This window comes from Saimiri boliviensis, chromosome 18, assembly GCF_048565385.1.
Source record: "Saimiri boliviensis isolate mSaiBol1 chromosome 18, mSaiBol1.pri, whole genome shotgun sequence".
In the NCBI taxonomy this organism is placed as follows: Eukaryota; Metazoa; Chordata; class Mammalia; order Primates; family Cebidae; genus Saimiri; species Saimiri boliviensis.
In genome coordinates this window covers 296446-320294 of record NC_133466.1, presented here as the reverse complement: position 1 = coordinate 320294, position 23849 = coordinate 296446, and the positions used below count along the sequence as shown (strand labels likewise).

Genomic DNA, 23849 nt, shown 5'->3' with positions numbered 1-23849 from the left:
CCTGTGCCAGCAGAGTGGGATCAGGAGTGTCCAGGATGGAGGTGCCAAGCCCCAGCAGCAGCACCGCTCCTTTTCAAGGAGGAGGTGGAGCGCACCTGAGCTGGGCGCCTCCCTGCAGACTTAGCTGCAGGCCTGAGTGCTCTCCCAGCGACTGAGGTCACACAACCCAGATGGCCCATGCTGGCTTATCTGCCTAAAACAGTAAACGGGGTTTGAGCTTTTAATAATGGCTTGAAAGAGATGAGGATAATATTTGGTTAATTCATCATTCAGATTAAACCCCTAATAACCTTTTGAACAATACAGCTCAGTTGCAAAATTTTTCCCCACTAAGATCTACCTCTTTCTCATCTGGAAAATGTCCTGTTGGTAACAAAAGTAATTCTTGATGCATCTGTGATTTGACATTCCTAGGCCTTTGGGGCATGGGGCCTCCCTCATAGTCCCCTAGAAGGGTGTGGTGTGTGTTTCTCAATGTCATAACGCCCTTTCCTGCTCTTGAGGGGCAGCTGGTGCGCATAGCAGGTGCAGGGGTGGATGGTGAGCACACGCACATACCTGCTGGTGGCTGTAACCATCACCCTTGACCTGGCTGCCTCTCTGTTTTCCATGCCTTTCCTCTTGGCTGTATGTTCATAGGTGCAGGGCTGTTGGTTGTTTCGGTACCTGGCTGGAATTCTGAGGTGGGGGAAGAAGGCTGCAGTGTGGTCTGACCTTTGCTCCTCCAGATACCAGGTTAGACAGTCTTCCTCCTGAAAAGGTATCAGTCAGAGCTAATGATATAGATGCATGGATCTTTTCCAAATCATACAGTCATTTGAATTACATTCATCTTAGAAATAAAAAAAGTACAAACCTTTCATCCTTTGAAATTCAGTTTTTTTTAACTAAAATGGCAGCATAGTTAGCTGTATGTAGCTGGCATGTGAAGCCCACATACATTCTTGCACAAGTGCCTTAAAATACAATCCATATTGTTGGAGACTCATCTGAATCCCCTCCTTTCTTTTCCTAGATGAGGAAGGAAGGCAAAAAGTCGGGTGATTGTGAGTTGCCTAAGATCACACAGCAGCCTAAGTGGTGAAGCCAGGGCTGATACCGTTTTCTTGATTCCTGTTCGGTTTCTTTGCTTTTAGTTGCTTTTCTGCCAAAACTGAAATGGCGAGCACCTGCAGTGCAACCATGACAGGCTGGTGTTTGTGGTGGGGTCCCCATGGGTCACCTCAGGCTGTTACTGGGCTCATGTGCTGAGCTCTTTTTTGTAAAATCTTGGTCACTTGGCTGGACTGGGGACAAATTGGGTATGTTGATTGTCCCACAGCTTCTGTGTCAGCATCCTCTGTAGGGCACGTCGCTATTGCTCTTCATTTTTTATTTGTTTGAGTCAGTACATCTGTGTGTTTAACATGTGCCCTTCTTCTGAGGTGTCAGTCTCAGATGAAAGCTCACAGTGCCCTGCTTTGACTCCACATTGCTTCTAGCTCATAGAGGAACTGCCAAGGCTGCCAGGGTAGGAGGAGAAGGCAGCATTTTCCACAGAGAAAGCACCTTTTTGGAAAATGGCCTGCCCAGATTATTTCTGTAGCTTTCCTGGGTGTTCCATGGCCAGAGGCTGCTGCCCACCTTTCCTGGGATGTGTACCATCCATACCTTGAAAACAGCTTTTGCACCATTATTTTCCTTCTCTGTTCATCATTGGAGGTTTAACTTTATAGAAATACATAGTTAACTCCAATTCTGAGGCAGGTGCAAGAGAACAGTAGTTTTAAATGTTCTCTTACCTCATTTCTTCTTCCAGAAGTTCCTTTCTAGGTGAGATGGTGCAGGAGTAGTAGTCTGAGTTTGTTAGCCTTTGCTGAGCCATCTCAACACTGTTTCCTGGTGATGAGGAATTTTTATTTTAGAAATGAAAGCTTTATTCAGCATGAAAAATTAGCCACAGTTCAGACTGTTTAACCGTACAGCCCTCAACTTTCCAGTGATGGTGGGGTGTCTTTAAACGAAGCATTTAACTCTAATGTATGTTTGAATTACATGTTTTCATTCTCTGAAAAGGACTTGGCTGCAATTATTTATAATGTAGGTTTATTACCTGTGTTGTTGGAAGACAACTCCTTACTCCTGCAAGTGTAGCTATAATGATCTCTTCCTTTCTTATTTGCTAGTCCTAGTGTTGACATTTTATGCTCAATTCTATTAATTAAAAAAATTCTTAACCTGGACTTTATTGAATAGCATACTTACAGGATTGTATTTTTCTACGAATTGTAGCTACCCACATCCTGAATGTTCGTTGGACATAGTTAATTTGAATTTCTAAACCTGAAAAATACTCAACTTTCCTCCTCTTATTACAGAAATCATCCTTTGTTTTATTTTCTAACACTAGATGTGTCTTCAGTTTAAACAAAGGAAAGAAACATGAAAAGAGGAAGACCATATTAAGTAAAAAATTTGAGGTAGAACGTATCAGTTAAAGATAATTTTTTAAAATATCACTTTCAGTTTTGGATAAAGGAAATAAAATATATTAAACATTTTTATACAAATATACCTATTTTTAAAAGCAGTACTTTTAATTACAGTATTTTATTTTTATTTTGAATGTAGCTTTTGTTTATTTTTATGCAGCTGTTTTATTTTTTTTCCCTAGACACAGGATCTTGCTCTGTCACCCTCACTGGAGTACAGTGGCATGATCGTAGTTCACTGCAGCCTTGAACTCACGGGCTTAAGAAATTCTCACACCTTAGCCTCCTGAATAGCTGGACTACAGGCAGATGCCACTATGCCCAGCTAAATTTTGAATTTTTTTTATAGAGATGGGGTTTCACTATGTTCTCCAGGCTGGTCTTGAACTCCTGGGCTCAAGTGATCCTCATGTCTTGGCCTTTCAAAATGTTGGGATTACAGGCATGAGCCACTGCTCCCAGCCATTATATAGGAATTTTAAAAACTACCTGTAGTACGTATTTGTATGCCATGTATACCTTTTTTTCCATATATACTTTTAAAATCATTCTTTTCACTAGATTCGGAAGAGTGGGGAAATTTCTTTTTAAACTAAAGGAACCTCCTGATAGACATACTTTAAAATGCTAATTTGATCAGCATCAGGGTTTTTTAAGGGCTGTGAAAACTAACGGTATATTCTGCTATGCAGATAGTGACTTTATGCTTTCATATACTTCAGCTTTCTACAACCCTAGTAAAAAGTTACTGCTATACATTGTACCTAGGAGTACCACAGTGAGACTAACAGGTACATTCATTAAAATATTAAACATTACTAGTCGTCTCTACCTAACATAGACTAGTGTTGATTTTTTTTTTTTTTTTTTTTTTTTTTTTTTTTGAGATAATGTCTCACTCTGTGGCACAGGCTAGAGTGCAGTGGTGTGGTCCTAGCTCACTGTAGCCTGGAATTCCTGGGCTCCAGTGATCCTTTTACCTCAGCCTCCCAAGTAGCTGGGACCATAGGTGTCTGCCACCATGGCCAGCTGTTTTGTTTTTTTTTTTAAGAGATGGGATCTTGCTATGTTGCCCAGGCTGGTCTCAAATTTCTAGGTTCAGGTGATCCTCCTGCCTCACCCTCCCAAAGTGCTGGGACTGTACGTGTGAGCCACTTCACCTAGCCAATGTTGACTCTTTTTTTTTTGAGACAGAGTCTCACTGTGTCCCCCAGGCTGGAGTGCAGTAGCGTAATCTCAGCTCACTGCAACATCCGCCTTCCAAGTTCAGGTGATTCTCTTCCCACAGTCTCCCGAGTACCTGGGACTACAGGCATGCGCCACCACACCCAGCTAATTTTTGTATTTTCAGTAGAGACAGGGTTCCTCCTGGTTGGCCAGGCTGGTCTCGAACTTCTGACCTCAGCTAATCTGCCCGCCTCGACCTCCCAAAGTGCTGGGATTACAGATGTGAGCTAGCACGTTGACCCCAGTGTTGATTCTTGTAAGTAGGCAAGTATCTGTGTATTCAGTATTGTGATAGAACCCAATTTCTTTTTTTATTTTTATTTTTTATTGTACTTCAGGTTCTGGGGTAGAGGTGCAGATCATGCAGGGTTGTTGCTTAGGTACATACATGGCAAGGTGGTTTGCTGCCTCCATTCCCCCATTATCTATATCTGGCATTTCTCCCCACGTTATCCCTCCCTATCCTCCCCACGCCCTCCTGTCCCTCCCCTAGCCTGCCAGCTGACCTGAGTGTATGATGCTCCTCTCCCTGTGTCCATGTGTGGTAGAACACAATTTCTGTAGTCATACAAACGAAGTGCCTTTACTAATGGTAGACCCAATTATAACCATAATTCCTATTGGAACTTGTAGTCAGCTAGAATTCTGAGCAGATAGACTGTACCATAGAAATTAAACCCAGAAATGTACATTCAGACAATGAAAGGAGTGATGTCTGTTTTTAAGTGTTACACCAATTCTACTTTAAGAACTTGATTGTGGCCAGGCATGATGGCTCACACCTGTAAATCCAGCACTTCAGGGGGACTGGGGTGGGTGGGTCACTTGACTCCAGGAGTTCGAGACCAGCTTGGCCAACATGGTGAAACCGCGTCTGTACTGAAAATACAAAAATTGGCCAGGAGTAGTGGTGCATGCCTGTAATCTCAGCTACTCAAGGGGCTGAGACAGGGAGCCGAGGTCGTGCCACTGCACTCCAGACTGGGCGGTGATGGAGCGAGACTCGAATATCTCAAAAAAAAGAAGAACTTGATTGTGGTCTCTTAATTTTGCAGATGTTTTAACTGGCAGTGGGGGGAAGTTTTAATTTCTGTAGTTTTATTCTTTCAGGACTACAAAGGTATGGTGTCCAGCATACTTTTTTGGGAGTTGTAGCAATTTGTATGAGCCTGGCTGTTATTTTCATAATGTTAAAAAAAAAATGTACAGATGACCATTGATTTCAAACTTGTTTTTGCTTCCTTGAAGGAATTTATTATTATTATTTTTCAGATAGAGTGTCACTCTGTCACCCAGGTTATAGTGCAGTGGTGCTATCTCAGCTCACTGCAAACTCTGCCTCCTAGGTTCAAGCAATTCTCCTGCCTCAGCCTCCCCAGTAGCTGGGATTACAGGCATGTGCCACCACGCCCAGATAATTTTTGTATTTTTAGTAGAGACGGGTTTTGCCAAGTTGGCCAGGCTGGTCTTGAACTCCTGACCTCAGGTAATCTGCCTACCTTGGCCTCCCCAAGTGCTGGGATTACAAGCATGAGCCATCGTGCCCAGCCCCTTGAGGGAACTTCTAACTGAAATCTCATCAGGTTATTGTGACAGGCAGGTTTACTTTGTGCCTTTCTCTGTGCTGAAGTTGGTGGTTCTGAGTCTGGATCCCTTTGAGAGTCAAGCCACCCACGTACACGTGATCTCTGCGTAACACTTCCGGGAGTTCATAGTTTCCCAGTATGCCTTTGGTCAGCCAGGAAAACAAAATTAATCAGAATACCACGTTCTCCCCACTTAGAGCTCAGCTAATGAAGCTTTAGACTAATGGGGTTTGAAGAGCAGCTTAATACTCCTTTGACTTAATCGCCACTTTCATTTTGGGTGTGTTTTTCAAAAGCAGATCTGCATTCTGCCCCTCCTGATGTCACCACGGGCCTCGTGGAGCATTCATACTTTGAGCGTCCGCAGGTGGCTTCTGTGAGAAGTGTTCCTCGCGGATGCAGCGGGAGCATGCTGGAAACAGCAGATGGTGAGCATGCCTCTCTTTCTCCTTGTGAAACAGCAGAGCACAGGTTTTCTCTTCAGGTATTGAACACAATTTTAATGTGTTTACTGTAGCAAACCCAAGCCAGCCATCAGTTTAAATCAATCAGTGCAGATAAATGGAAACCAGTGTGTGCAGTTAATGTTATTACAGAAAGCATCATGTGGAGAAATAATTGGAAATATCTATAGAATTTGTTGAGGGGAACAAGCAGAGTAGGGAGGGAAAAGACTTCCACATTTAGATAGGATGTGAAAGGAGTTTCAGTCTGCAATACAGTAGGGAAATGAGAAGCTGTGGGAACTTTCTTTATTTAGATTCAATGTGGCAGACAGCGACTTAGTCAGTGCGGGGGCACACACCCACCTGCAACAGAACAGCCCCCACACTCTCCATCGTCAGCGCCTGTGAAATCGGTACAACAGCAATCATGGTTTCCCATGTGCAGGCTCAGAGATGTCAGTATCACTTTCATGATGTCCTCATTTATACCATTTCTTTTTTTTTTTTTTGAGACGGAGTTTCGCTCTTGTTACCCAGGCTGGAGTGCAATGGCGCGATCTCGGCTCACCGCAACCTCCGCCTCCTGGGTTCAGGCAATTCTCCTGCCTCAGCCTCCTGAGTATCTGGGATTACAGGCACGTGCCGCCATGCCCAGCTAATTTTTTGTATTTTTAGTAGAGACGGGGTTTCACCATGTTGACCAGGATGGTCTCGATCTCTTGACCTCGTGATCCACCCACCTCGGCCTCCCAAAGTGCTGGGATTACAGGCTTGAGCCACCACGCCCGGCCAACTATACCATTTCTTTTTGAAACAGTCTTCCGTGTCTTTTATCAAAATGATGTCAGTTTTTTTTCCCCCGAAATACCAATTTAAATTATAGAAAAATTTAGAGGAGCTCAGAGCTAGGGCCTATCGTATATTTTGGTACTCCCAAACAAGGTATCAGATTTTGTTGAGGGCGTTCATCTCCTTGTCCAGAGGCAGAAGACAAATACTGAATCAACATGAAGCAGTCTATACATTGGCTAGATGTGTTTTTAATTCAATTTATTACTCTTTATATTTAAAAAAGAGCTTAATTGAAGGGTAATTGACATAATGAATTGCACATATTTAAAGTGTACAATTTTATAAATTTTTTTTTTTTTTTTTGAGACGGAGTTTCGCTCTTGTTACCCAGGCTGGAGTGCAATGGCGTGATCTCAGCTCACCGCAACCTCCGCCTCCTGGGTTCAGGCAATTCTCCTGCCTCAGCCTCCTGAGTAGCTCGGATTACAGGCATGTGTCACCATGCCCAGCTACTTTTTTGTATTTTTAGTAGAGATGGGGTTTCACCATATTAATCAGGATGGTCTCGATCTCTTGACCTCATGATCCACCCGCCTCGGCCTCCCAGAGTGCTGGGATTACAGGCTTGAGCCACCGCGCCCGGCCAATTTTATAAGTTTTTTTTTTTTTTTTTTGAGACGGAGTTTCACCCTTGTTACCCAGGCTGGAGTGCAATGGTGCGATCTCAGCTCACCGCAACCTCCGCCTCCTGGGCTCAGGCAATTCTCCTGCCTCAGCCTCCTGGGTAGCTGGGATTACAGGCACGCGCCACCACGCCCAGCTAGTTTTTTTGTATTTTTAGTAGAGACGGGGTTTCACCATGTTGACCAGGATGGTCTCGATCTCTCGACCTCGTGATCCACCCGCCTCAGCCTCCCAAAGTGCTGGGATTACAGGCTTGAGCCACCGCGCCCGGCCCAATTTTATAAGTTTTAAGACATTTGTACACCTGTGAAAGCATCACATCCAGCACGCCCAAAGTGTCCTTGTGTTCCATGGTCATTCCCTCTTCGAATCTTTCTGGCTTTCCCCCTACCCTTCAGGCAACCACTGATTTACTTTTTGTCACTATAGATTAGATTGCATTTTCTAGAATTTTATATAAATGGAATCACATAGTTTTATGATCTGGACTATACCACTCTCCATAGTTATTTTGAGATTCATTCATGTTCTTGTGTCAATAGTTACTACTTTTCATTGAGTAATATTTCATTAGATGTATGCACTACAATTTGTCTGTTTACCTGTTGATATGTATTTAGGTTATTTCTAGTTTGGGCCTGGTTACAAGTAAAGCTGCTATGAATAATCGATCTTGTACATGTTTTGGCATTGATGTGTTTTTATTTCTTTTGGGTCAATATCTAGAAGTAGAATGGCTGAATTATATTTTTAATATAAAATATATTTTTAATAAAAAATATAAAGTACATTTTAACTTTTTTTTTGGAGACTGAATCTCACTCTGTTGCCCAGGCTGGAGTGCAGCGATGTGATCTTGGCTCACTGCAACCTCACCATCCTGGGTTCAAGCGATTCTCATGCCTCAGCCTCCCGAATAGCTGGGATTACAGGCATGTGCCACCATGCCCAGTTAATTTTTGTATTTTCGGTACAGATGGGGTTTCACCATGTTGTCCAGGCTGGTCTCAAACTCCTGGCTTCAAGTGATCCACCCACCCTGGCCACCTAAAGTGCTGGGATTATAGGTGTGAGCCACTGTGCCCAGCCTATTTTAACTTTTTAAGAAACTGCCACACTGTTTTCCAAAGTGTTTGTACCATTTTACATTCTCATTATTAGTAGTGAGAGTACCAGTACTTCCACACCCTCTCCAACAGTTGGTATTATGTTAACCATCCTAATAGGCATGTAGAAGTATTGCATTAAGGTTTTAATTTGCATTTCCCTAATGGATGATGGTGTGTTGAGCATCTTTCTGTGTACCTGTTTGCCATCTTTGTAGAGAAAGTATCTGTTATACTTTCACCGATTTTTTAAAAATTGTGCTTGTTTTCTTCCTTATTTTATTGTATTTTTTGAGACGGAGATTCACTGTTGCCCAGGCTAGAGTTCAGTGGCCCGATCTTGGCTCACTTCAACCTCCACCTTCCGGGTTCAAGTGATTCTCCTGCCTCAACCTCTCGAGTAGCTGGGATTACAGGCATGTACCACTACGCCTGGGTAACCACCATGTCTGGCTAATTTTTGTATTTTTAGTAGAGACAGGGTTTAAGGCTCACTGCAACCTCTGCCTCCCAGGTTCAAGTGATTCTCCTGCCTCAGCCTCCCGAGTAGCTGGGATTATAGGTATGTGCCACCACACCCAGGTAACTTTTGTATTTTTAGTAGAGACGGGGTTTCACCATGTTGGTCAGGCTGTTCTTGAACTCCTGACTTCAGGTGATCCACCCACCTCAGCCTCCCATAGTACTGGGATTACAGGAGTGAGCCACTGTGCCTAGCACCCCCGCCTTTTTTTTTTTTTTTTTTTTAAATAGAGACTCTGTTGCCCAGTCTGGAGTGCGGTTGACTCACCGCAGCCTGGAACTTCTGGACTCAAGCAGTTCCTCCTCAGCCTCCCGAGGAGTTGGGACTACAGGTGCAAGCCACCACATCCAGATTTTTCATTTTTAAAATTTTTTTGTAGAGACAGGATCTTGCTATGTTAAATAGGCTAGTCTTAAACTTCTGGCCTCAAGCAATCCTCTGCCACTTTGGCTGGGATTACAGGCTTGAGCCACTGCCCGGCTGGCAAATGACTTTTTAGCATTACCATGGAATAGTCATGACCTCATAAACCTCCCGAAAGGGTCTTGGATGCCCCAGGGGTCCCTGGACCATTTTTAAAACTGCTATTTTAGAACAAGTCCTGTTTCCTGGAAGGCATTCAATAAGTGGTTGCTAAATGAATTAATTCCAAAATGACTGCCCAGTGGGGTCCACACGTGGATGGATTTGTAAACTGATAAATCATGTGGTTTGTCCTTGGGCCTTAACACCTGTGTCCACTTCTCCAGAGGGTGTGATGTGTCCTGGCCTCAGTGCTTCTCTGTCCTTCCCATGACAGGTGTCCCTGTGAACAGCAGAGTGTCCTCCAAAATCCAGCAGCTTCTTAACACCCTGAAGAGGCCAAAGCGTCCCCCACTGAAGGAGTTCTTTGTAGACGATTTTGAGGAATTGTTGGAAGGTAAGAGTTGTCCAACTTTGAGCTTTTGTGTTTGTAGGAACAGGGTGGCCAGGAAGTTGAGAAACACAGGAAAATGTGTATTATACATGGTTATTGCTGTAAATATTCTGTTTCCAGACTCAGTGGTCACTGTGTGTAATGGTGAATTTAAAATCACATGACTGCCTCATTCATTTAAGCAGGTAGAAAATTTGCTGCTCATATTAAAGTGACTTAGCATTTCATAAGAATACTTCGAAGGTTTTAACTTAACGTTATTTAAATTTTTATTTAAATTTTAACTCTGAAATATTTACCTTCTTATGGTTTTAAAGTATATAATTTTTAGCATGGATTTGGGTGCTTTTCAGAATTTTAGCCTCTCATATATAAACGAAATACATATTTAGAAAGAAAGAATATAAATATATTTTTTAAAAGAGAAAACTAGCAAGACACAGAAAGAAACCGGCAATGAAGCCAGTACAAGCTTGTGAGAGTGCCATTAGAGGCACAGGAGCCCCTCGCTGGCCCTGCTCGCAGACCTTGGCTGCTCATACAGTGTCACTGCTAGTAGCAGACCAGCCCAGTCCAGGGTCTCCTCCACACCAGGGGAATAGACATGGCTTTTAGGAGATTGTTTCCCCTTTGTAATCAGAAGTGTGTTTTAGTCAGAGTTCTCTAGAGGGACAGAACTAATAGGATGGATGTATATATAAAGGGAAGTTTATTAAGGCATATTGACTCGCATGATGACAAAATGAGGTCCTGTAAAAGGCCATCTGCAAGCTGAGAGCAAGGAAGCCAGTCCCATTCCCAAAGCTGAAGAACTTGGAGTCCAGTGTTCGAGATCAGGAAGCATCCAGCGTGAGAAAGGTGTAGGCTGGCAGGCTAAGCCAATCTAGTCTTTGCTTGTTCTTCTGGCTGCTTTTATTCTGGCCTCACTGGCAGCTGATTAGATTGTGCTCGCCCAGATTGAGAGTGTGTCTACCTTTCCCAGTCCACTGGCTCAAATGTTAATCACCTTTGGCAACACCCTCACAGACACACCCAGGAGCAATACTTTGCATACGTCCATCCAGTCAGGTTGACATCAACATTAACCATGACACAGTGCCTTTCAAATGCAGGGTTTATTGGTATGAATGCCTCTTAAAGCAGTGTTTCTTACCACCTGGGCAAATTTTGATTATAGAGCTCCTGGAAAAAGATTTAAGTAATTCTTTTTAAAGTAAAAAAAGATTAAATTAGTCTTTTTCCAGGAACTATAGAATCAAATAATCTTTTAATTCTTTTTCTTTGAACAAAATGGTGGTAATTGTTTGGATCCCTAGGCTGAAGTGGTGGTTCTGCTTGCTTTCCCCCTATCTGAGTGGGCCACTGGGGGTCCAGTCCTCAGGCTGTGGATGCCTGGCTGTTCACCACTGTGGTGCCACAGCCCTGTCCAGAGTTGGGACTGTGTCTGTGGTCACCTCAATCTGTGAGGCTGTGGTTGATGGTTGGTTGTTTTTAACTTTATTTTAAAACTGTCATCTAGGACTGAAGCTCCTTTAGTCCTTTGGTTAATTGGTCAGTGACTGTGATATAAAACTCTAAACAAATTATTGTAAGTTTTTTATAGTTGGAATTAAAAAACAAAATTATAAACTATGAATGCTTAAAAACCGAGTGCATTCGTGGTGCTCTGAATTGACGATTTTTAAATTTTGATTTTGCTTATAGTTCAGCAACCAGATCCAAATCAGCCGAAGCCTGAGGGAAGTGAGACGAGTGTGCTGAGAGGGGAGCCTCTCACTGCAGGTGTCCCCCGACCGCCATCGCTGTTGGCCACCTTGCAGCGCTGGGGCACAACACAGCCCAAATCCCCCTGTCTGACTGCCTTGGATACAACTGGGAAGGCCACCTACACTCTCACCTATGGCAAGTGTTAACAGAAAGCAGTCGTGCTTCTGGGTTAGCTGTAGAATGTCGCACATGTAACACAGCATAGACATACAGCTTGATAATATTCCTGAGAAGCCAGCACAACTGGCAGATAAATAGAACATTGACCTACACCAGGTACCCATCCCTCTAGAGGGGACAACTCACCAATGAATGGTGACTGCCATTGCTCTGGGTTCTAGTATTTTGAGTGTTCTATATATGCATTCTCAACAAGGCAGTTTAGTTTTGTCTTGTTTTTAACTTTGTATAAGGGGAATCATGCAGTATGTATTTTTGTGTGTTTGGCATCTTTTGGTTCCATGTTACGTTTTTTTGTAACAAATAGTAAGCATATATTCAACCTGATGAATTCACAGAGTGAATATGAATATGATCCTGTAATCAGCACTCCAAGCAGAAGTGTTGCCAGGTTCCCAAGCCCCTCCTGTACCTCCAGCACTAACATCCTCCCACACGTGAAGGGTAACTAGTGTCCTGACTGTGCACGCTGTTGGCTTTACCTGCTTTAAATTTTTTTTGTAAACAAGTGTTCTTTAAGTTTATTCTCATTGATGGATATTATTTTATTGTCTGAATATACTAGAACTTATTTACACACTCTTAGGTAGACAGACATTTGGGTGGTTTCCACTTTGGGGCTATTGTGTGTAGTGCTGTTATGGACATGTTTATGTGAGTCTCTTGGTGAGAAGATGTAGGCATTTGTGCTGGTTATAAAAGCAGAAGCAAAATTGGGTTCAGCTTTAGGACATACTGCCAAACAATTTTCTAAAGGCAGTGCAGTAGTTTTCACTCCTACAGGCAGTGAGTATATGAGGAGTTCCAGTTACTCTCCATCCTCACCAGCTTTTAATATTGTTTATTTCATTATAGTCGTTCTTGTAGGTATGTTGTAGTGCAGGCTAATTTGCATTTGCCTGGTGACAGATCATGCTTTTCATATGCTTATTGGTTGTTTGAATATCCACTTTTATGAATTGTTCAAATATTTAGCTCATTTTTTCTGTTTGTTTGCTAATGGTTTCTTTTTATATATATATATATTTTTTTGAGACAGGTTTCACTCTGTCACTCAGGCTGGAGTGCAGTGGTGCAGTCATAGCTCACTGCTGCCTTGACCTTCTGGGCTCAAGAGAGACTCCTGCCTCAGCCTCCTGAGTAGCTGGGACCATAGGCTCATATCACCACACCCAGTTAATTAAAAAAAAAAGAGCAACCTTTTTTTTGGTAGAGATGGGGGTCTCCCTCTGTTGCCCAGGCTGATACTGAACTCCTGGCTAAAGCAGTCCTCCCATCTTAGCCTCTCAGAGTGCTGGGAGCTGAGATTACAGGTGTGAGCCACGCACCTGGCCTCTTATTTCTTTGTATGTTTCAGATAGGCATCAGATAGGCATGTTTTGCAGTGTCTTCTCACTATTTGGATTGCCTTTTAACACTTTTAATTATGGCTTTCTTTTTCTTTTTGACATGGAGTCTTGCTCTGTTGCCAGGCTGGTGTGCAGTGGCACTATCTCAGCTCACTGCAACCTCCGCCTCCCAGGTTCAAGTGATTCTCCTGCCTCAGCCTCCTGAGTAGCTGGGACTACAGGTGTGTACCACCATGCCCGGCTAATTTTTTTTTTGGTATTTTAGTAGAGATGGGGTTTAACTACGTTGGACAGGATGATCTCAATCTCTTGACCTCGTGATCGGCCCACCTCAGCCTCTCAAAGTTCTGGGACTACAGGCATGAGCCACCGTACCCAGACAATTATGGCCTTTAATGGATGAAAAATCTTAATGTAATCTAACTTACCTATTTTTTTTTCCTGTATTGTAGCTAAGTTTTTGTTCAGTTTAGAAACTTTTTACCAAATTAAGGTCACAAAGTTACTCTCCTACATGGTCTTCTAAAACCTTATTAAAACGCTTTTCACATTTAGGTGTCATGATCCATTTAGAATTTAATTTTGTGTATGGAATGAAGTTGGAGTCCTTTAAATGTTTTATAGGTTGAGAGTATCCCAAATGTGAAAATCCAGAATGCTCTAAAATCTGAAACTACTTGAAGCTGACATGATGATGCTCAAAGAAAATGCTCATTGGAGCATTTTGGATTTCTGATTTTTGAACTTGCGATGCTCAACTGGGAAGTATATATAATGCAGATATTCCAAAATCTAAAAAAATTTGGAATCCAAAACACTTCTAATCTCAAGCATTTCAGATAAGGGATACTCAACCTGTATTATAATTATGAAACTTCCATTTTATGACTGTGGAATATTTTTCCCTTTTTAAAGGCCTGCTTTAATTTCTCTCAGTATTGTTTTTATACTTGGGAATGCAGTCTTGAGCATCCTTTATTAGATGTATTTCTATTACAAAGCTGTGATTTTTATTTTTTTCTACTGATTTGTTGCTTATATATAGAAGTGCAATCTATATCATTAGTATTATTTTAAAATAATGACTTTATATCCAGTGATCTCAGTAAGTTAACTTGCTAGTTCTTTGTTTACTCATAATTAGTAGTCTATATATCTTTTGGATTACCTGTCTACAAAAATCACGTTATCTATGAACAGTGACAGTTATTTTGTCCTTTCCAATACTTATATGTATATATATATATATTTTTTTTTTGCTTTTTGCATAAGCTAGAACCTCCAGTACAGTGTGAAATAGAACAATGTTCAAGAGTGGGCATTCTTGCCTGTTTTTCCGTCTGAGGAAAAGCCTGTGGTAATTAAGTATGATGTTTTCTGTAGTTTTGCTTGCTTGCTTGTTGGTAGAAACTCTTTGTCAGATTAAGAAAGTTCCCTTCTACTCCTTGTTTGTTAAAAGTTGTTATGAGTTGGGATTGAATTTTGTCAAATGCTTTTTCTGCTGCTAGCAAGACGATCATATGGTTTTCCTCCTCCATTAATTTGGTGAGTTATTTTGATTAATTTTCTAATTTAAAGCAGCCCTTCATTCCTAGAATAAATCCCACTTGGTCATAATATCTTACTCTTTTAAATATATACCCAGATTTGATTTGCCAGTAAGTCATTTAGAATTTTTACGTATGTTTTCATTAGAAGATTGGTCTGTAATTCTTTAAGAAAGATGCTCATTGCCAGCCTTTGAGGAGTGTGGCTAGCTCACAGCCTCCACCTGTTAAATCAGCATTCAAATCTAGGTCATGCTATTGGCAGGGCAGTCCCTGGCCAGTGGCCAAGCAAGGCAGTGGGACAAGGGCCTAGTTCCTGTTAGCGTGGACTTTACTTACAAACCGCGTTGGGCTTGTGGAGACTGTCAGTTCTACATTGCGGTTTGACTGCTCCTCCTGCCCAGTCTTGCTCCCTGTCTTTTCCAGTCACAGATCTTTATTCTTTGATATGCCTGAGCCTGTCTCAGCATCTGCTTTGTGAAGAACCCAGCCTGTGACATACTTTTTTTCTTGTACATTATCCTTCTCTTGCAGTTTGTCTGCATTTCTTTACAAAATGTAAGGTGTTAACTACCATTGTGTTTATTTATTTTTTTTGAGACAGGGTTGTGCTTGGTCCCCCAGGCTGGAGAGTAGAGGCGTGATCTTGGCTTACTGCAACCTCTGCCCCCAGGGCTCAGGCCATCCTCCCACTTCAGCCTTCCTAGTAGCTGGGACCACAGGCATGCACCATCATGCTTGGCTACTTTTTTGTATTTTTAGTAGAGTCGAGGTCTTGTCATATGACCTGGGCTGGTCTCAAACTCCTAAATTCAAGCAGTCTGCCTACCTCAGCCTCCCAAAATGCTGGGATTACAGGCGTGAGCTCTCATGTCTGGCCCATTGTATATTTTTTTGTTTTTTTAATCAGTCATACATTTTTATTCTTTCTTTTACTATATTCATTCCTTCCTGAAATTCTGTATTTTCCTGGGTAATCATTTTCTTCTGGCCTGCAAAACTTCCTGTATGTTCATTGTACTGTAGGTTTGCCGGCAGCCTCGTTTTTGAAGGTTCTATTTCGTGTTTGTTTATCTTCTTTCAGCAGTGCAAAGATAACTGTTATTGGCTTTTGAGAAGATGCCAGACCATTGTTGCTCTCTTAATAGTAATGTGTATGGCAGCTTAAAAAATGTTATTTTTCTTTGGATTGCAGCCGTCTTACTATGACATATTTATAGAGGTAATGTTCTTTGAAATCTTCAAGATGTCTACAGGGCTTCTTGAATCTGTAAAATGATGTCTTTTATCTGTTTGAGAAAAATTACAGCCATCTTCTCTTGCCATATTGCTTCTTCCTCATTTTTTTCTTCTCTCCTTCTGGGACTCCAAATGCACTTATATAAAAGTTTTTCTCTGAGTCCCATATGCCTTTAATGTTCTTTTTTATATTTTGCATTTATATATGTATATGTGTGTGTATATCTATATATATATATAGATATATATAGATATATATAGATATACATATACACACACACACTTGAGTTTGGATATTTTCCATTTTCCTTTATTCCTATTTTTTAATCCCATCTTCTGAAATTTCTAATCTGCTGTGAAACCCTGATGAGTTCCTTATTTTAGATATTGTATTTTCAGTTTAGAATTTTTATTTCTCTATTATAATTACTATTCTGGTACTCTGGAAAAAAATCTCATTATTCCATGCGTTTTCCTAATCTTTTCTTCTGCTGCCTTGAATACACAGATTAATTATTGTAAATGAAAGTCTTTGTTAGCTGACACTGATATCTGGATCACTTTTGGGTCTGTTGCTCTTGTCTGTGTTTTCTCTCTTTTTTTTTTTTTTTTTTTTTTTTTGTGGGACAGAGTCTTGGTCTGTTACCCAGGCTGGAGTACAGTGGTGATCATGGCTCACTGCAGCCTTGAGTTCCTGGGCTCAAGTGATCCTCCCACTATAGCCTCCTGAGTATCTAGGACTACCGGTCACGCCACCACGCCCAGTTAGTTTTTTCTATTGTTACTATTATTTTTTTTTTTCTTTTGGGTTTTAATGTTTATTTACAGGAGGCTGCAAGATATGAAATTCCACATAGAAATAAGAAATGTAGCCAGAGGACAAGCTTCATACAGTATATACAGTTGGAACTGTTCAAGTATAGTTTCAGTGTAAAAAGTGCTACAATAACAAACCACATTTAGAAAGAGTTCTTCGTAGAGAAACAGGAAGACAAAATACCAAACATAGTACACAACAGATTTATACCTCAGCTACATGATCTAAAAGTTAAAGGTCCCAGGAGTCCCATCCTGAACTTGGAAGGTATAGCCTTCAGAGGTAGTTTCTGGCACAACATTTTGATCTTCCTCTTCCTCTACAGAGAAATACTTCTCAATTAAGTTTAATGAAGCCTTATGCACAGACTCATTTTCATGGTTTTGCAGAGCTTCAATTTTGTCTAAGCCTCCACATTCTTCAATCATTATACTAAGTTTCTCAGTTTCACCTAGTTTCCCAGCAGCCTGAAAGATATTTGAAATGGCATCCAGGATAACCAGAATAATCTTGGTATCTTTTGCAGTTAAGAGGTTCATCAACGGTTCTGTTATACCACAGTGAACAAGGTACACAATCTGTTCAACTGTTCCACCACTGGTATAGTTGGTCACAGCCCATACAGCTTCCTTTCGTGTCTTAAAATCTGCCTTAGAAAGAACACTGACAAGGAATGGGGCTAATCCATGATTCACAACTTGCTGTATCTGGTCCTGACGGCCAGCTGTGATGTTTGACATTGTCCATGTAGCTTCCTTCTGAATGTTAGTTTTGGGGTTGATGAGCAGGCTGGGGAAGATGGCAAGCGCTCCTGCATCGATAACAACCTGAGTCTGTTCATCTGTACCAGTGACAATATTCCCTATGGCTTGTAGTGCAGGAGTCACAATTGGCAATTCGGAAGCTCCTAGAAGCTTCACAGGTTGGGGCACAACTCCTGTTTTCATGACCATGTCAATTCGTTCATTTGGACCATCAGTAAGGTAGGAAATAGCCCAGCAAGCATCTGCTAATACTTCTGGATCATCATGATGCAGGAGCCGAACTAAGGTAGGAAGAATCTGCTCAACAGCATCTAACAGGGGTGCAGGATTCTTGTTGCGGCAAAGATTTGAAAGTGTCCAGGTAAGATTACGTAAGTAACCACATGCCAAAGATGACATATCAGGAACTGCAAGAAGAGCCAAGCGTGGGTCAACTGCACCGTACTTAATAACCAAGTCTCGGAACACTGAGCCATCACCTGCAATGTTTCCTAGAACCCATACAGTTTGTTCACTGATGTGAGCATGGGGAGATGCCAGCAGAGAAATGAATGCTGGGATGGCACCTCCATCTACCACAGCCTTGGTTTGTTCTGATGTCCCAGAAGTAATGTTAGTGAGTGCCCAAGCAGATTCAAACTGAATGGGACTACAATCAGTTCTGCCCAAGAAGGACACAAATTTTGGAATCAAACCAGTCCGGATTATGTTGTCTATGGGGGGCTGTTTTTCTCTAGAAAGTAGTTTCCTGGCAGCTTGAGTAGCTTGGAGCTGATTTTCCACATTGTTGCTATTTATGCCTTTGACAGTGTCATCAACAGACCAATTTACAGTGCCCTGGTTGTTGCGGTTTTCCTGCAGCGGAGAAGTAGCATCATCAGGAAATGAGCTTACATTTCTCCTCTTCAGCATCTGATCATCCTTCTTAGCTTTTGATGCCTCATTTCTGTACTGTCTTCCCTTGTTCTTGAATCTAGACGGGCAGCTGGTGTATGTGCATTCTCATTGGTGGACATGGTTATGAGACAAAGGGAGAAAGCTGTGAAGCGGGCCCGGGCTTCCACAGGAGGCTTAAGCAGGGATCCGCGGCTGTAGGGAGGCTGCGATACAAGCGACCACCTCGGCTCAGCTCAAAGACCGTGTCTATTGTTATTATTTTTTAATAGAGACAGGATTTCACTGTGTTGTTCAGGCTGGTCTCAAACTCCCGGGCTCAAGCCACCTGCCTGCCTCAGCCTCCCAAACTGCTGGGATTACAGGCATGAGCCACCAGGCCTGGCCTTTTTGATGGAATATTGTATGTTGTGTATAAAAACATTATGGAGGGTCCAGACAATGTCATCTTCCTTAAGAGAAATCCCCCTCCTCTCCTAGGCAAGTAGAGTAGTGGCTGGCTGGTCACTGCAGTCCAGTCCACACCTGGCCCAGCCGGCTTCTGCTTTCCTGGGCTTTCTGCCAGTGCCTGGTGTGTCCATGTGTCTCTTTTCCTCTGATGGCTTCCCAGTCATGGTGTTGGTCTCCTTGTGGTTTCTTAAGGACCCCATTCTGTTTTTCAAAGGTTTTCCACATGGGCTGTTGGTCTCCTGCTGCATACAGCCATAGGATTCAGCACATGTCCTGCAGAAGGTGGCTGTGCTCTTGAGACTCCTAGCCTCTGCCAAAAGCTCTGCAGGTTTCTTCATGTCCTGGTGGCACTGCTCCATCCAAGTGGAATACTCAGCCTCCTGTAGGGGTGGAATCCCTGAACACCGACAGCATAAAGATAGCTGCAGCTCAGCTCGCTTCCCAGAAGGTTTTCCCTCTCTGGAATCTTAACTCCTCCAGTCGTCTTTGCTGAGCAGCAACTTGCTGCCTCCCAAAGATGATTTCTGCATTTTATTCAGTTTTTAATCTCAGCTTAGGCAGGAGTGCTGGTCTGCTACCAGTATTCTTTCCTACACAGAAGCAGAGTCTTCTACCATTATGCTTTTAAAATTCATTCATTTTATTGTGTGTAGCTGTAGTTCATTTATTTTTGTTAAGGAATGCATATACCAGAATTTATTTATCTGTTATACCTTTGGTGGAATACATGGCTTGTTTCCAGTTTTAGCTGGTAGAAAGAGTGCTCCCAGGAAGATTCTAGTGTTTGCCACCTGGTATATAAGCATATATTTTTGAAGGGTGAGTACTTAGGAGTGGAAGTACTAGGTCTGGGGTTATGGCTACCTTCATATTGATTAGATGGCAGCACACTTCCCCAGTTCACCCTCGCCCCATCAGTGTGGGTGGTTCCTACCTGCTCCCATCATTGTCAGCACTTGGTATTGTCAGGCTTATTAATTTCAGCTAATCTCATGATAATATGGTTGTATTTCACTGTGGTTTTAATTTGCATTTTCCTGATAACTAAATAAATTGAGATCTTTTCTATCATTTTGGCTTTTTCTTTTGTTAAGTACCTTTTGAATCTTTAGCACATTTTCTTTCTTTCTTTCTTTTTTTTTTTTGAGATGGAGTCTCGTTCTGTTGCCCAGGCTGGAGTGCAGTGATGTGAGCTTGGCTCACTGCAACCTCTGCCTCCCAGGTTGAAGAGATTTTCCTACCTCAGCTTCCCGAGTAGCTGGGATTACAGACATGCATCACTACACCTGGCTAATTTTTGTATTTTTAGTAGAGATGGGGTTTCACCATGTTGGTCAGACTGGTCTCGAACTCCTTACCTCGTAATCCTCCTGCCTTGGCCTCCAAAAGTTCTGTGAACAATTTCTGGAACTGAGAGTTCCTTCCCATTTTAGACCATATGGGATAACTTCCTGACATTGCCATGGCATCTATAAACTGTCATAGCACTGGGATAGTGGCTTTTAGCATGCTTATGTATTATTATTAGTGTGTAATGAGCAATGAGGACAACCTGAGATCATTTACATCGCCATCTTCCTTTGGGGAGATTTGGCCAGCTTTTTCACTACACATGCTGTTTTTACCAGCAAGGTCTTTATGACCTGTATCTTGTGCTGATCTCCTATCTCATCCTGTGACTTAGAATGCCTGACTTACTGAGGGTGGAGCCCAGCAGATCTCAGCCTTATTTTACCACTATTCAAGATGGAGTTGCTCTGGTTTAAATGCCTCTGACATATTTCCTCTCTCTGTTTTATAAGAGAACTCTTAATCCTAAGGATTGTAGAGGGACAAAGATTCATCTTCTGTAACTTCTTTAGGCAGAATAGGGGTGGTGATATTCCTGCCTAACTATTAGGGTCTTTGTATTTGAGAAAGAAAGGAGCTCAGTCAGAAAGAATCAGTATGGTGATGAGGGCCATTCATAACTTCAAGAAAAGGTGATATCTGGAAGATTAATAAGTGTTCAGTTTAAGAAAACATTGAGTAAGCTTATCCTGCATTTCTACACAGAGTACAATAGCAATTTATTCTACAACAGTAAAACAAAATAAATAAAATTATCCTAAGTAAATTAAATGAGGATTTTCATGAACTGGGTAACTGATGGAACCAAGATGAGAAGGGGTTGCTAGCTGATTCCAGTGTGCCCAGAATTAGAATTAGAATACTGATCCAGATTTTTACATTACCCATCTCTTTTCTGTCTGCTTTACTCAATTGTTAAAAGCTTTAAGTAGCTCAAAAAAAAGCTTTCTTGGCTCTGAAAATAAAAACAGATCAGCAATGATATAAGCAAAAAGTCAAAGCAAGTTACTTCTGTTTTCTATTAGCTCAGCTCCTGCAGCTAACTCCTGTTTGATATTCATGAACATTTTGGCTCTCTGTGAAAGTCCTGAAAGTTTTTCCTTACTTCTTTTTTTTTTTTTTTTTTTTTTTTTTGGAGACGAGTCTCACTCTTGTTGCTCAGGCTGGAGTGGAATGGCTGGCGTGATCTCGGCTCACTGCAACCTCCTCCTCCCGGATTCAGCTGATTCTTCTGCCTCAGTCTCCCAAGTAGCTGGGATTACAGGCATGCACCACCATGCCCAACTAATTTTTTGTATTTTTAGTAGAGACAGGGTTTCACTATGTTGACCAGGCAGCTCTCTAACTCCTGACCTCAGGCAATCCACCCGCCTCGGCCTCCAAAAGTGCTGGGATTACAAGCGTGAGCTACCGTACCCGACCTAGGTTTTCCTTTATTCTAATTCACAATCTCCAAAGTTAGCAGAAGCCTACATTCAAGAACACCTATTAGAGTTCTATAGTTGATTATAAAACGTCTTCTAAAGAGGACCAAAACAAGACCACAATTTTCCATGGATGACAGAATGCCTTAGGGCAGCCTCTATAAAAGCCACAATTGACTAGGAATTTTGATTACTACTTCTGTGACATACAACAATTTAACATACCAATTATACTTATTAATAACATGTACTCTCATGTCAGAATTATACAAGTTTCACTGATTTTGGAACACATACCAATAACATATTTATACAAATACAGCCCAAAGAAAGCCAAACATCATTTCATATCTGACAATGTTTCCTGTGTGATTTTTTTTTTTTTTTTTTTTTTTTTTGAGACAGAGTTTTGCTCTTGTTACCCAGGCTGGAGTGCCATGGCACAATCTTGGCTCACCGCAACCTCCACCTCCTGGATTCAGGCAATTCTCCTGCCTCAGCCTCCTGATTAGCTGGGATTACAGGCACGCACCACCATGCCCAGCTAATTTTTTGTATTTTTAGTAGAGACGGGGTTTCACCATGTTGACCAGGATGGTCTCGATCTCTTGACCTCGTGATCCACCCGCATCGGCCTCCCAAAGTGCTGGGATTACAGGCGTGAGCCACCACGCCCGGCTCCTGTGTGATTTTTATACCAAATAAGCTAAATATGTTATTTTTTAGACTTGAGGGGACCTAATACCCAAAAGATTAATTAGGTCAGAAAAAGGCGTAATTTTGAATATGATTTTGGAAAGTCTGTCAAATATTAAAGGTTTAAACACTTGATAGAATCCCAGGTCATCATAAGTTATTCATTTACCCAAAATGATAACTCATCTTGAATTCCTAGTCTCGAGTGATCCATGTGTCCCCACCTCCCAAAGTGCTGGGATTGCAGACATGAGCCATTGCACCCAGCCATCTTTCATTATTTTTAAAAATATAACATTAAAAATCTTGTTCAAGGGAGAAAGCCAAATTTCACTGTTGCATTAGTGAATTATTGATGTAAAACCCAATTCTTAATAAAACCTTGTAATAAGACAAATCTATTCAACCATAAGGTAAGATTCTCATAAATCTTTTATAAACCTTAACAATTTTTATTAAAGAGCAGATTCGTGCTGCAAGAAAACTCTGTTGTGCCTTTATTCCAATATTTAATTTATGGAAAAATGAATAATACCCCTTTAACTTTAGGCCAGTGTGTTCACACACAAATTTCTTTTACAAGATTAGTTTTTCACAAACCTTCCACAACTTGCTCCAACCTTCAGCATTATTCTATCTAACTTAAAATAATCCTTTAACCCTTTAGGCAAAAAAAAAATTTACATTCCCATGACTTCTTACAATCGCTTACCAAAAATACACTTCACTTTCCTTATACACCTTGCATGTAGAACTGCTTTTCCCATAGTCTCAAGTACACATTACAAAGAAGCAGTTTATGACCTTAAAGCATTTAGCAAACCGAACATCTGAACTGCCTAATTTACACCAAATGCCTAAATTTTTGAAGGGATTTTTATTTTACCGTAATCTTTAAAACTGTCTTCATTTCCCAAAGATTACTTAAGTCATGTGAATTAAAAGGCACTACAGTTTTAATTTTTCTGACAAAGTACATAGTTTAAGCTTGTATTTTTAAACTAATCAATGCTCTTTCATATATAAACTTCACACACATAACAAAGAAATACACAGACAGAAGATCCAGGAGTTGTAAGATTTTCCATTTTCAGTTTCTAAGTTTCTTAGTTGGATTACTGGCTTCAGGGTGGAGCTCTTTGATAAACAGTGCTAGGGAAACATGCAGTTTCTGGGGCCTAATAAGCAGCTGTAAGGAAAAGCAGATTCCAGAAATCAGGGGTCCCATTTCTATACCAGATACTACATCCCCAAAAAAGGAAATCAGCCCATCCCCTATGGGAGTGTTATCTCTCAGTGAGGTATGGGGACATTTCCATATCTTCTAGGTGACCAAGAGCATGCATCTCTGATCCAAACATGCAAAGAGCTGTATATTCCCCTATAACTGCCATTAGCTACCCTCAAAGTATATTTCCTACCTAATTATTACACACCAAAGCTCTCTCATAATGTGAAATCAAAACCGTCAGGTAACACAGTGAAAAACAGAGCCAAGTCTTAAATTTTGGGAGGATCTATCCATTTTAAATTCCTGGGGTTTCATAAGAAAAACAGAGGTTCTTCCCAAAATGGGGTCTGTGGTACCTCCTCTTTTTCCCAAGGAGTCCCAAGCTGTTAG

At 41.5% G+C, this 23849-nt stretch overlaps 1 protein-coding gene and 1 pseudogene across 6 annotated transcripts in view; one reads left to right on the top strand and one right to left on the bottom strand.

Moving 5' to 3' along the window:
- The window catches only part of DIP2A (disco interacting protein 2 homolog A), a 112849-nt gene that overhangs the window by 43264 nt on the left and 45736 nt on the right, over positions 1–23849 (top strand). For 3 of the 6 annotated variants that reach the window (XM_039480381.2, XM_039480379.2, XM_039480377.2), the window contains 3 exons: positions 5584–5712; positions 9635–9754; positions 11456–11653. In XM_039480381.2, coding sequence (XP_039336315.1) covers positions 5584–5712; positions 9635–9754; positions 11456–11653 — 447 coding nt within the window. Of the gene's footprint in view, positions 1–5580; positions 5713–9634; positions 9755–11455; positions 11654–23849 lie in introns of all 6 variants that reach the window. The other 3 variants (XM_039480378.2, XM_039480376.2, XM_074389357.1) reach the window with 1 other exon arrangement.
- Positions 16739–18438, bottom strand: LOC104653090 (importin subunit alpha-1 pseudogene; annotated as a pseudogene).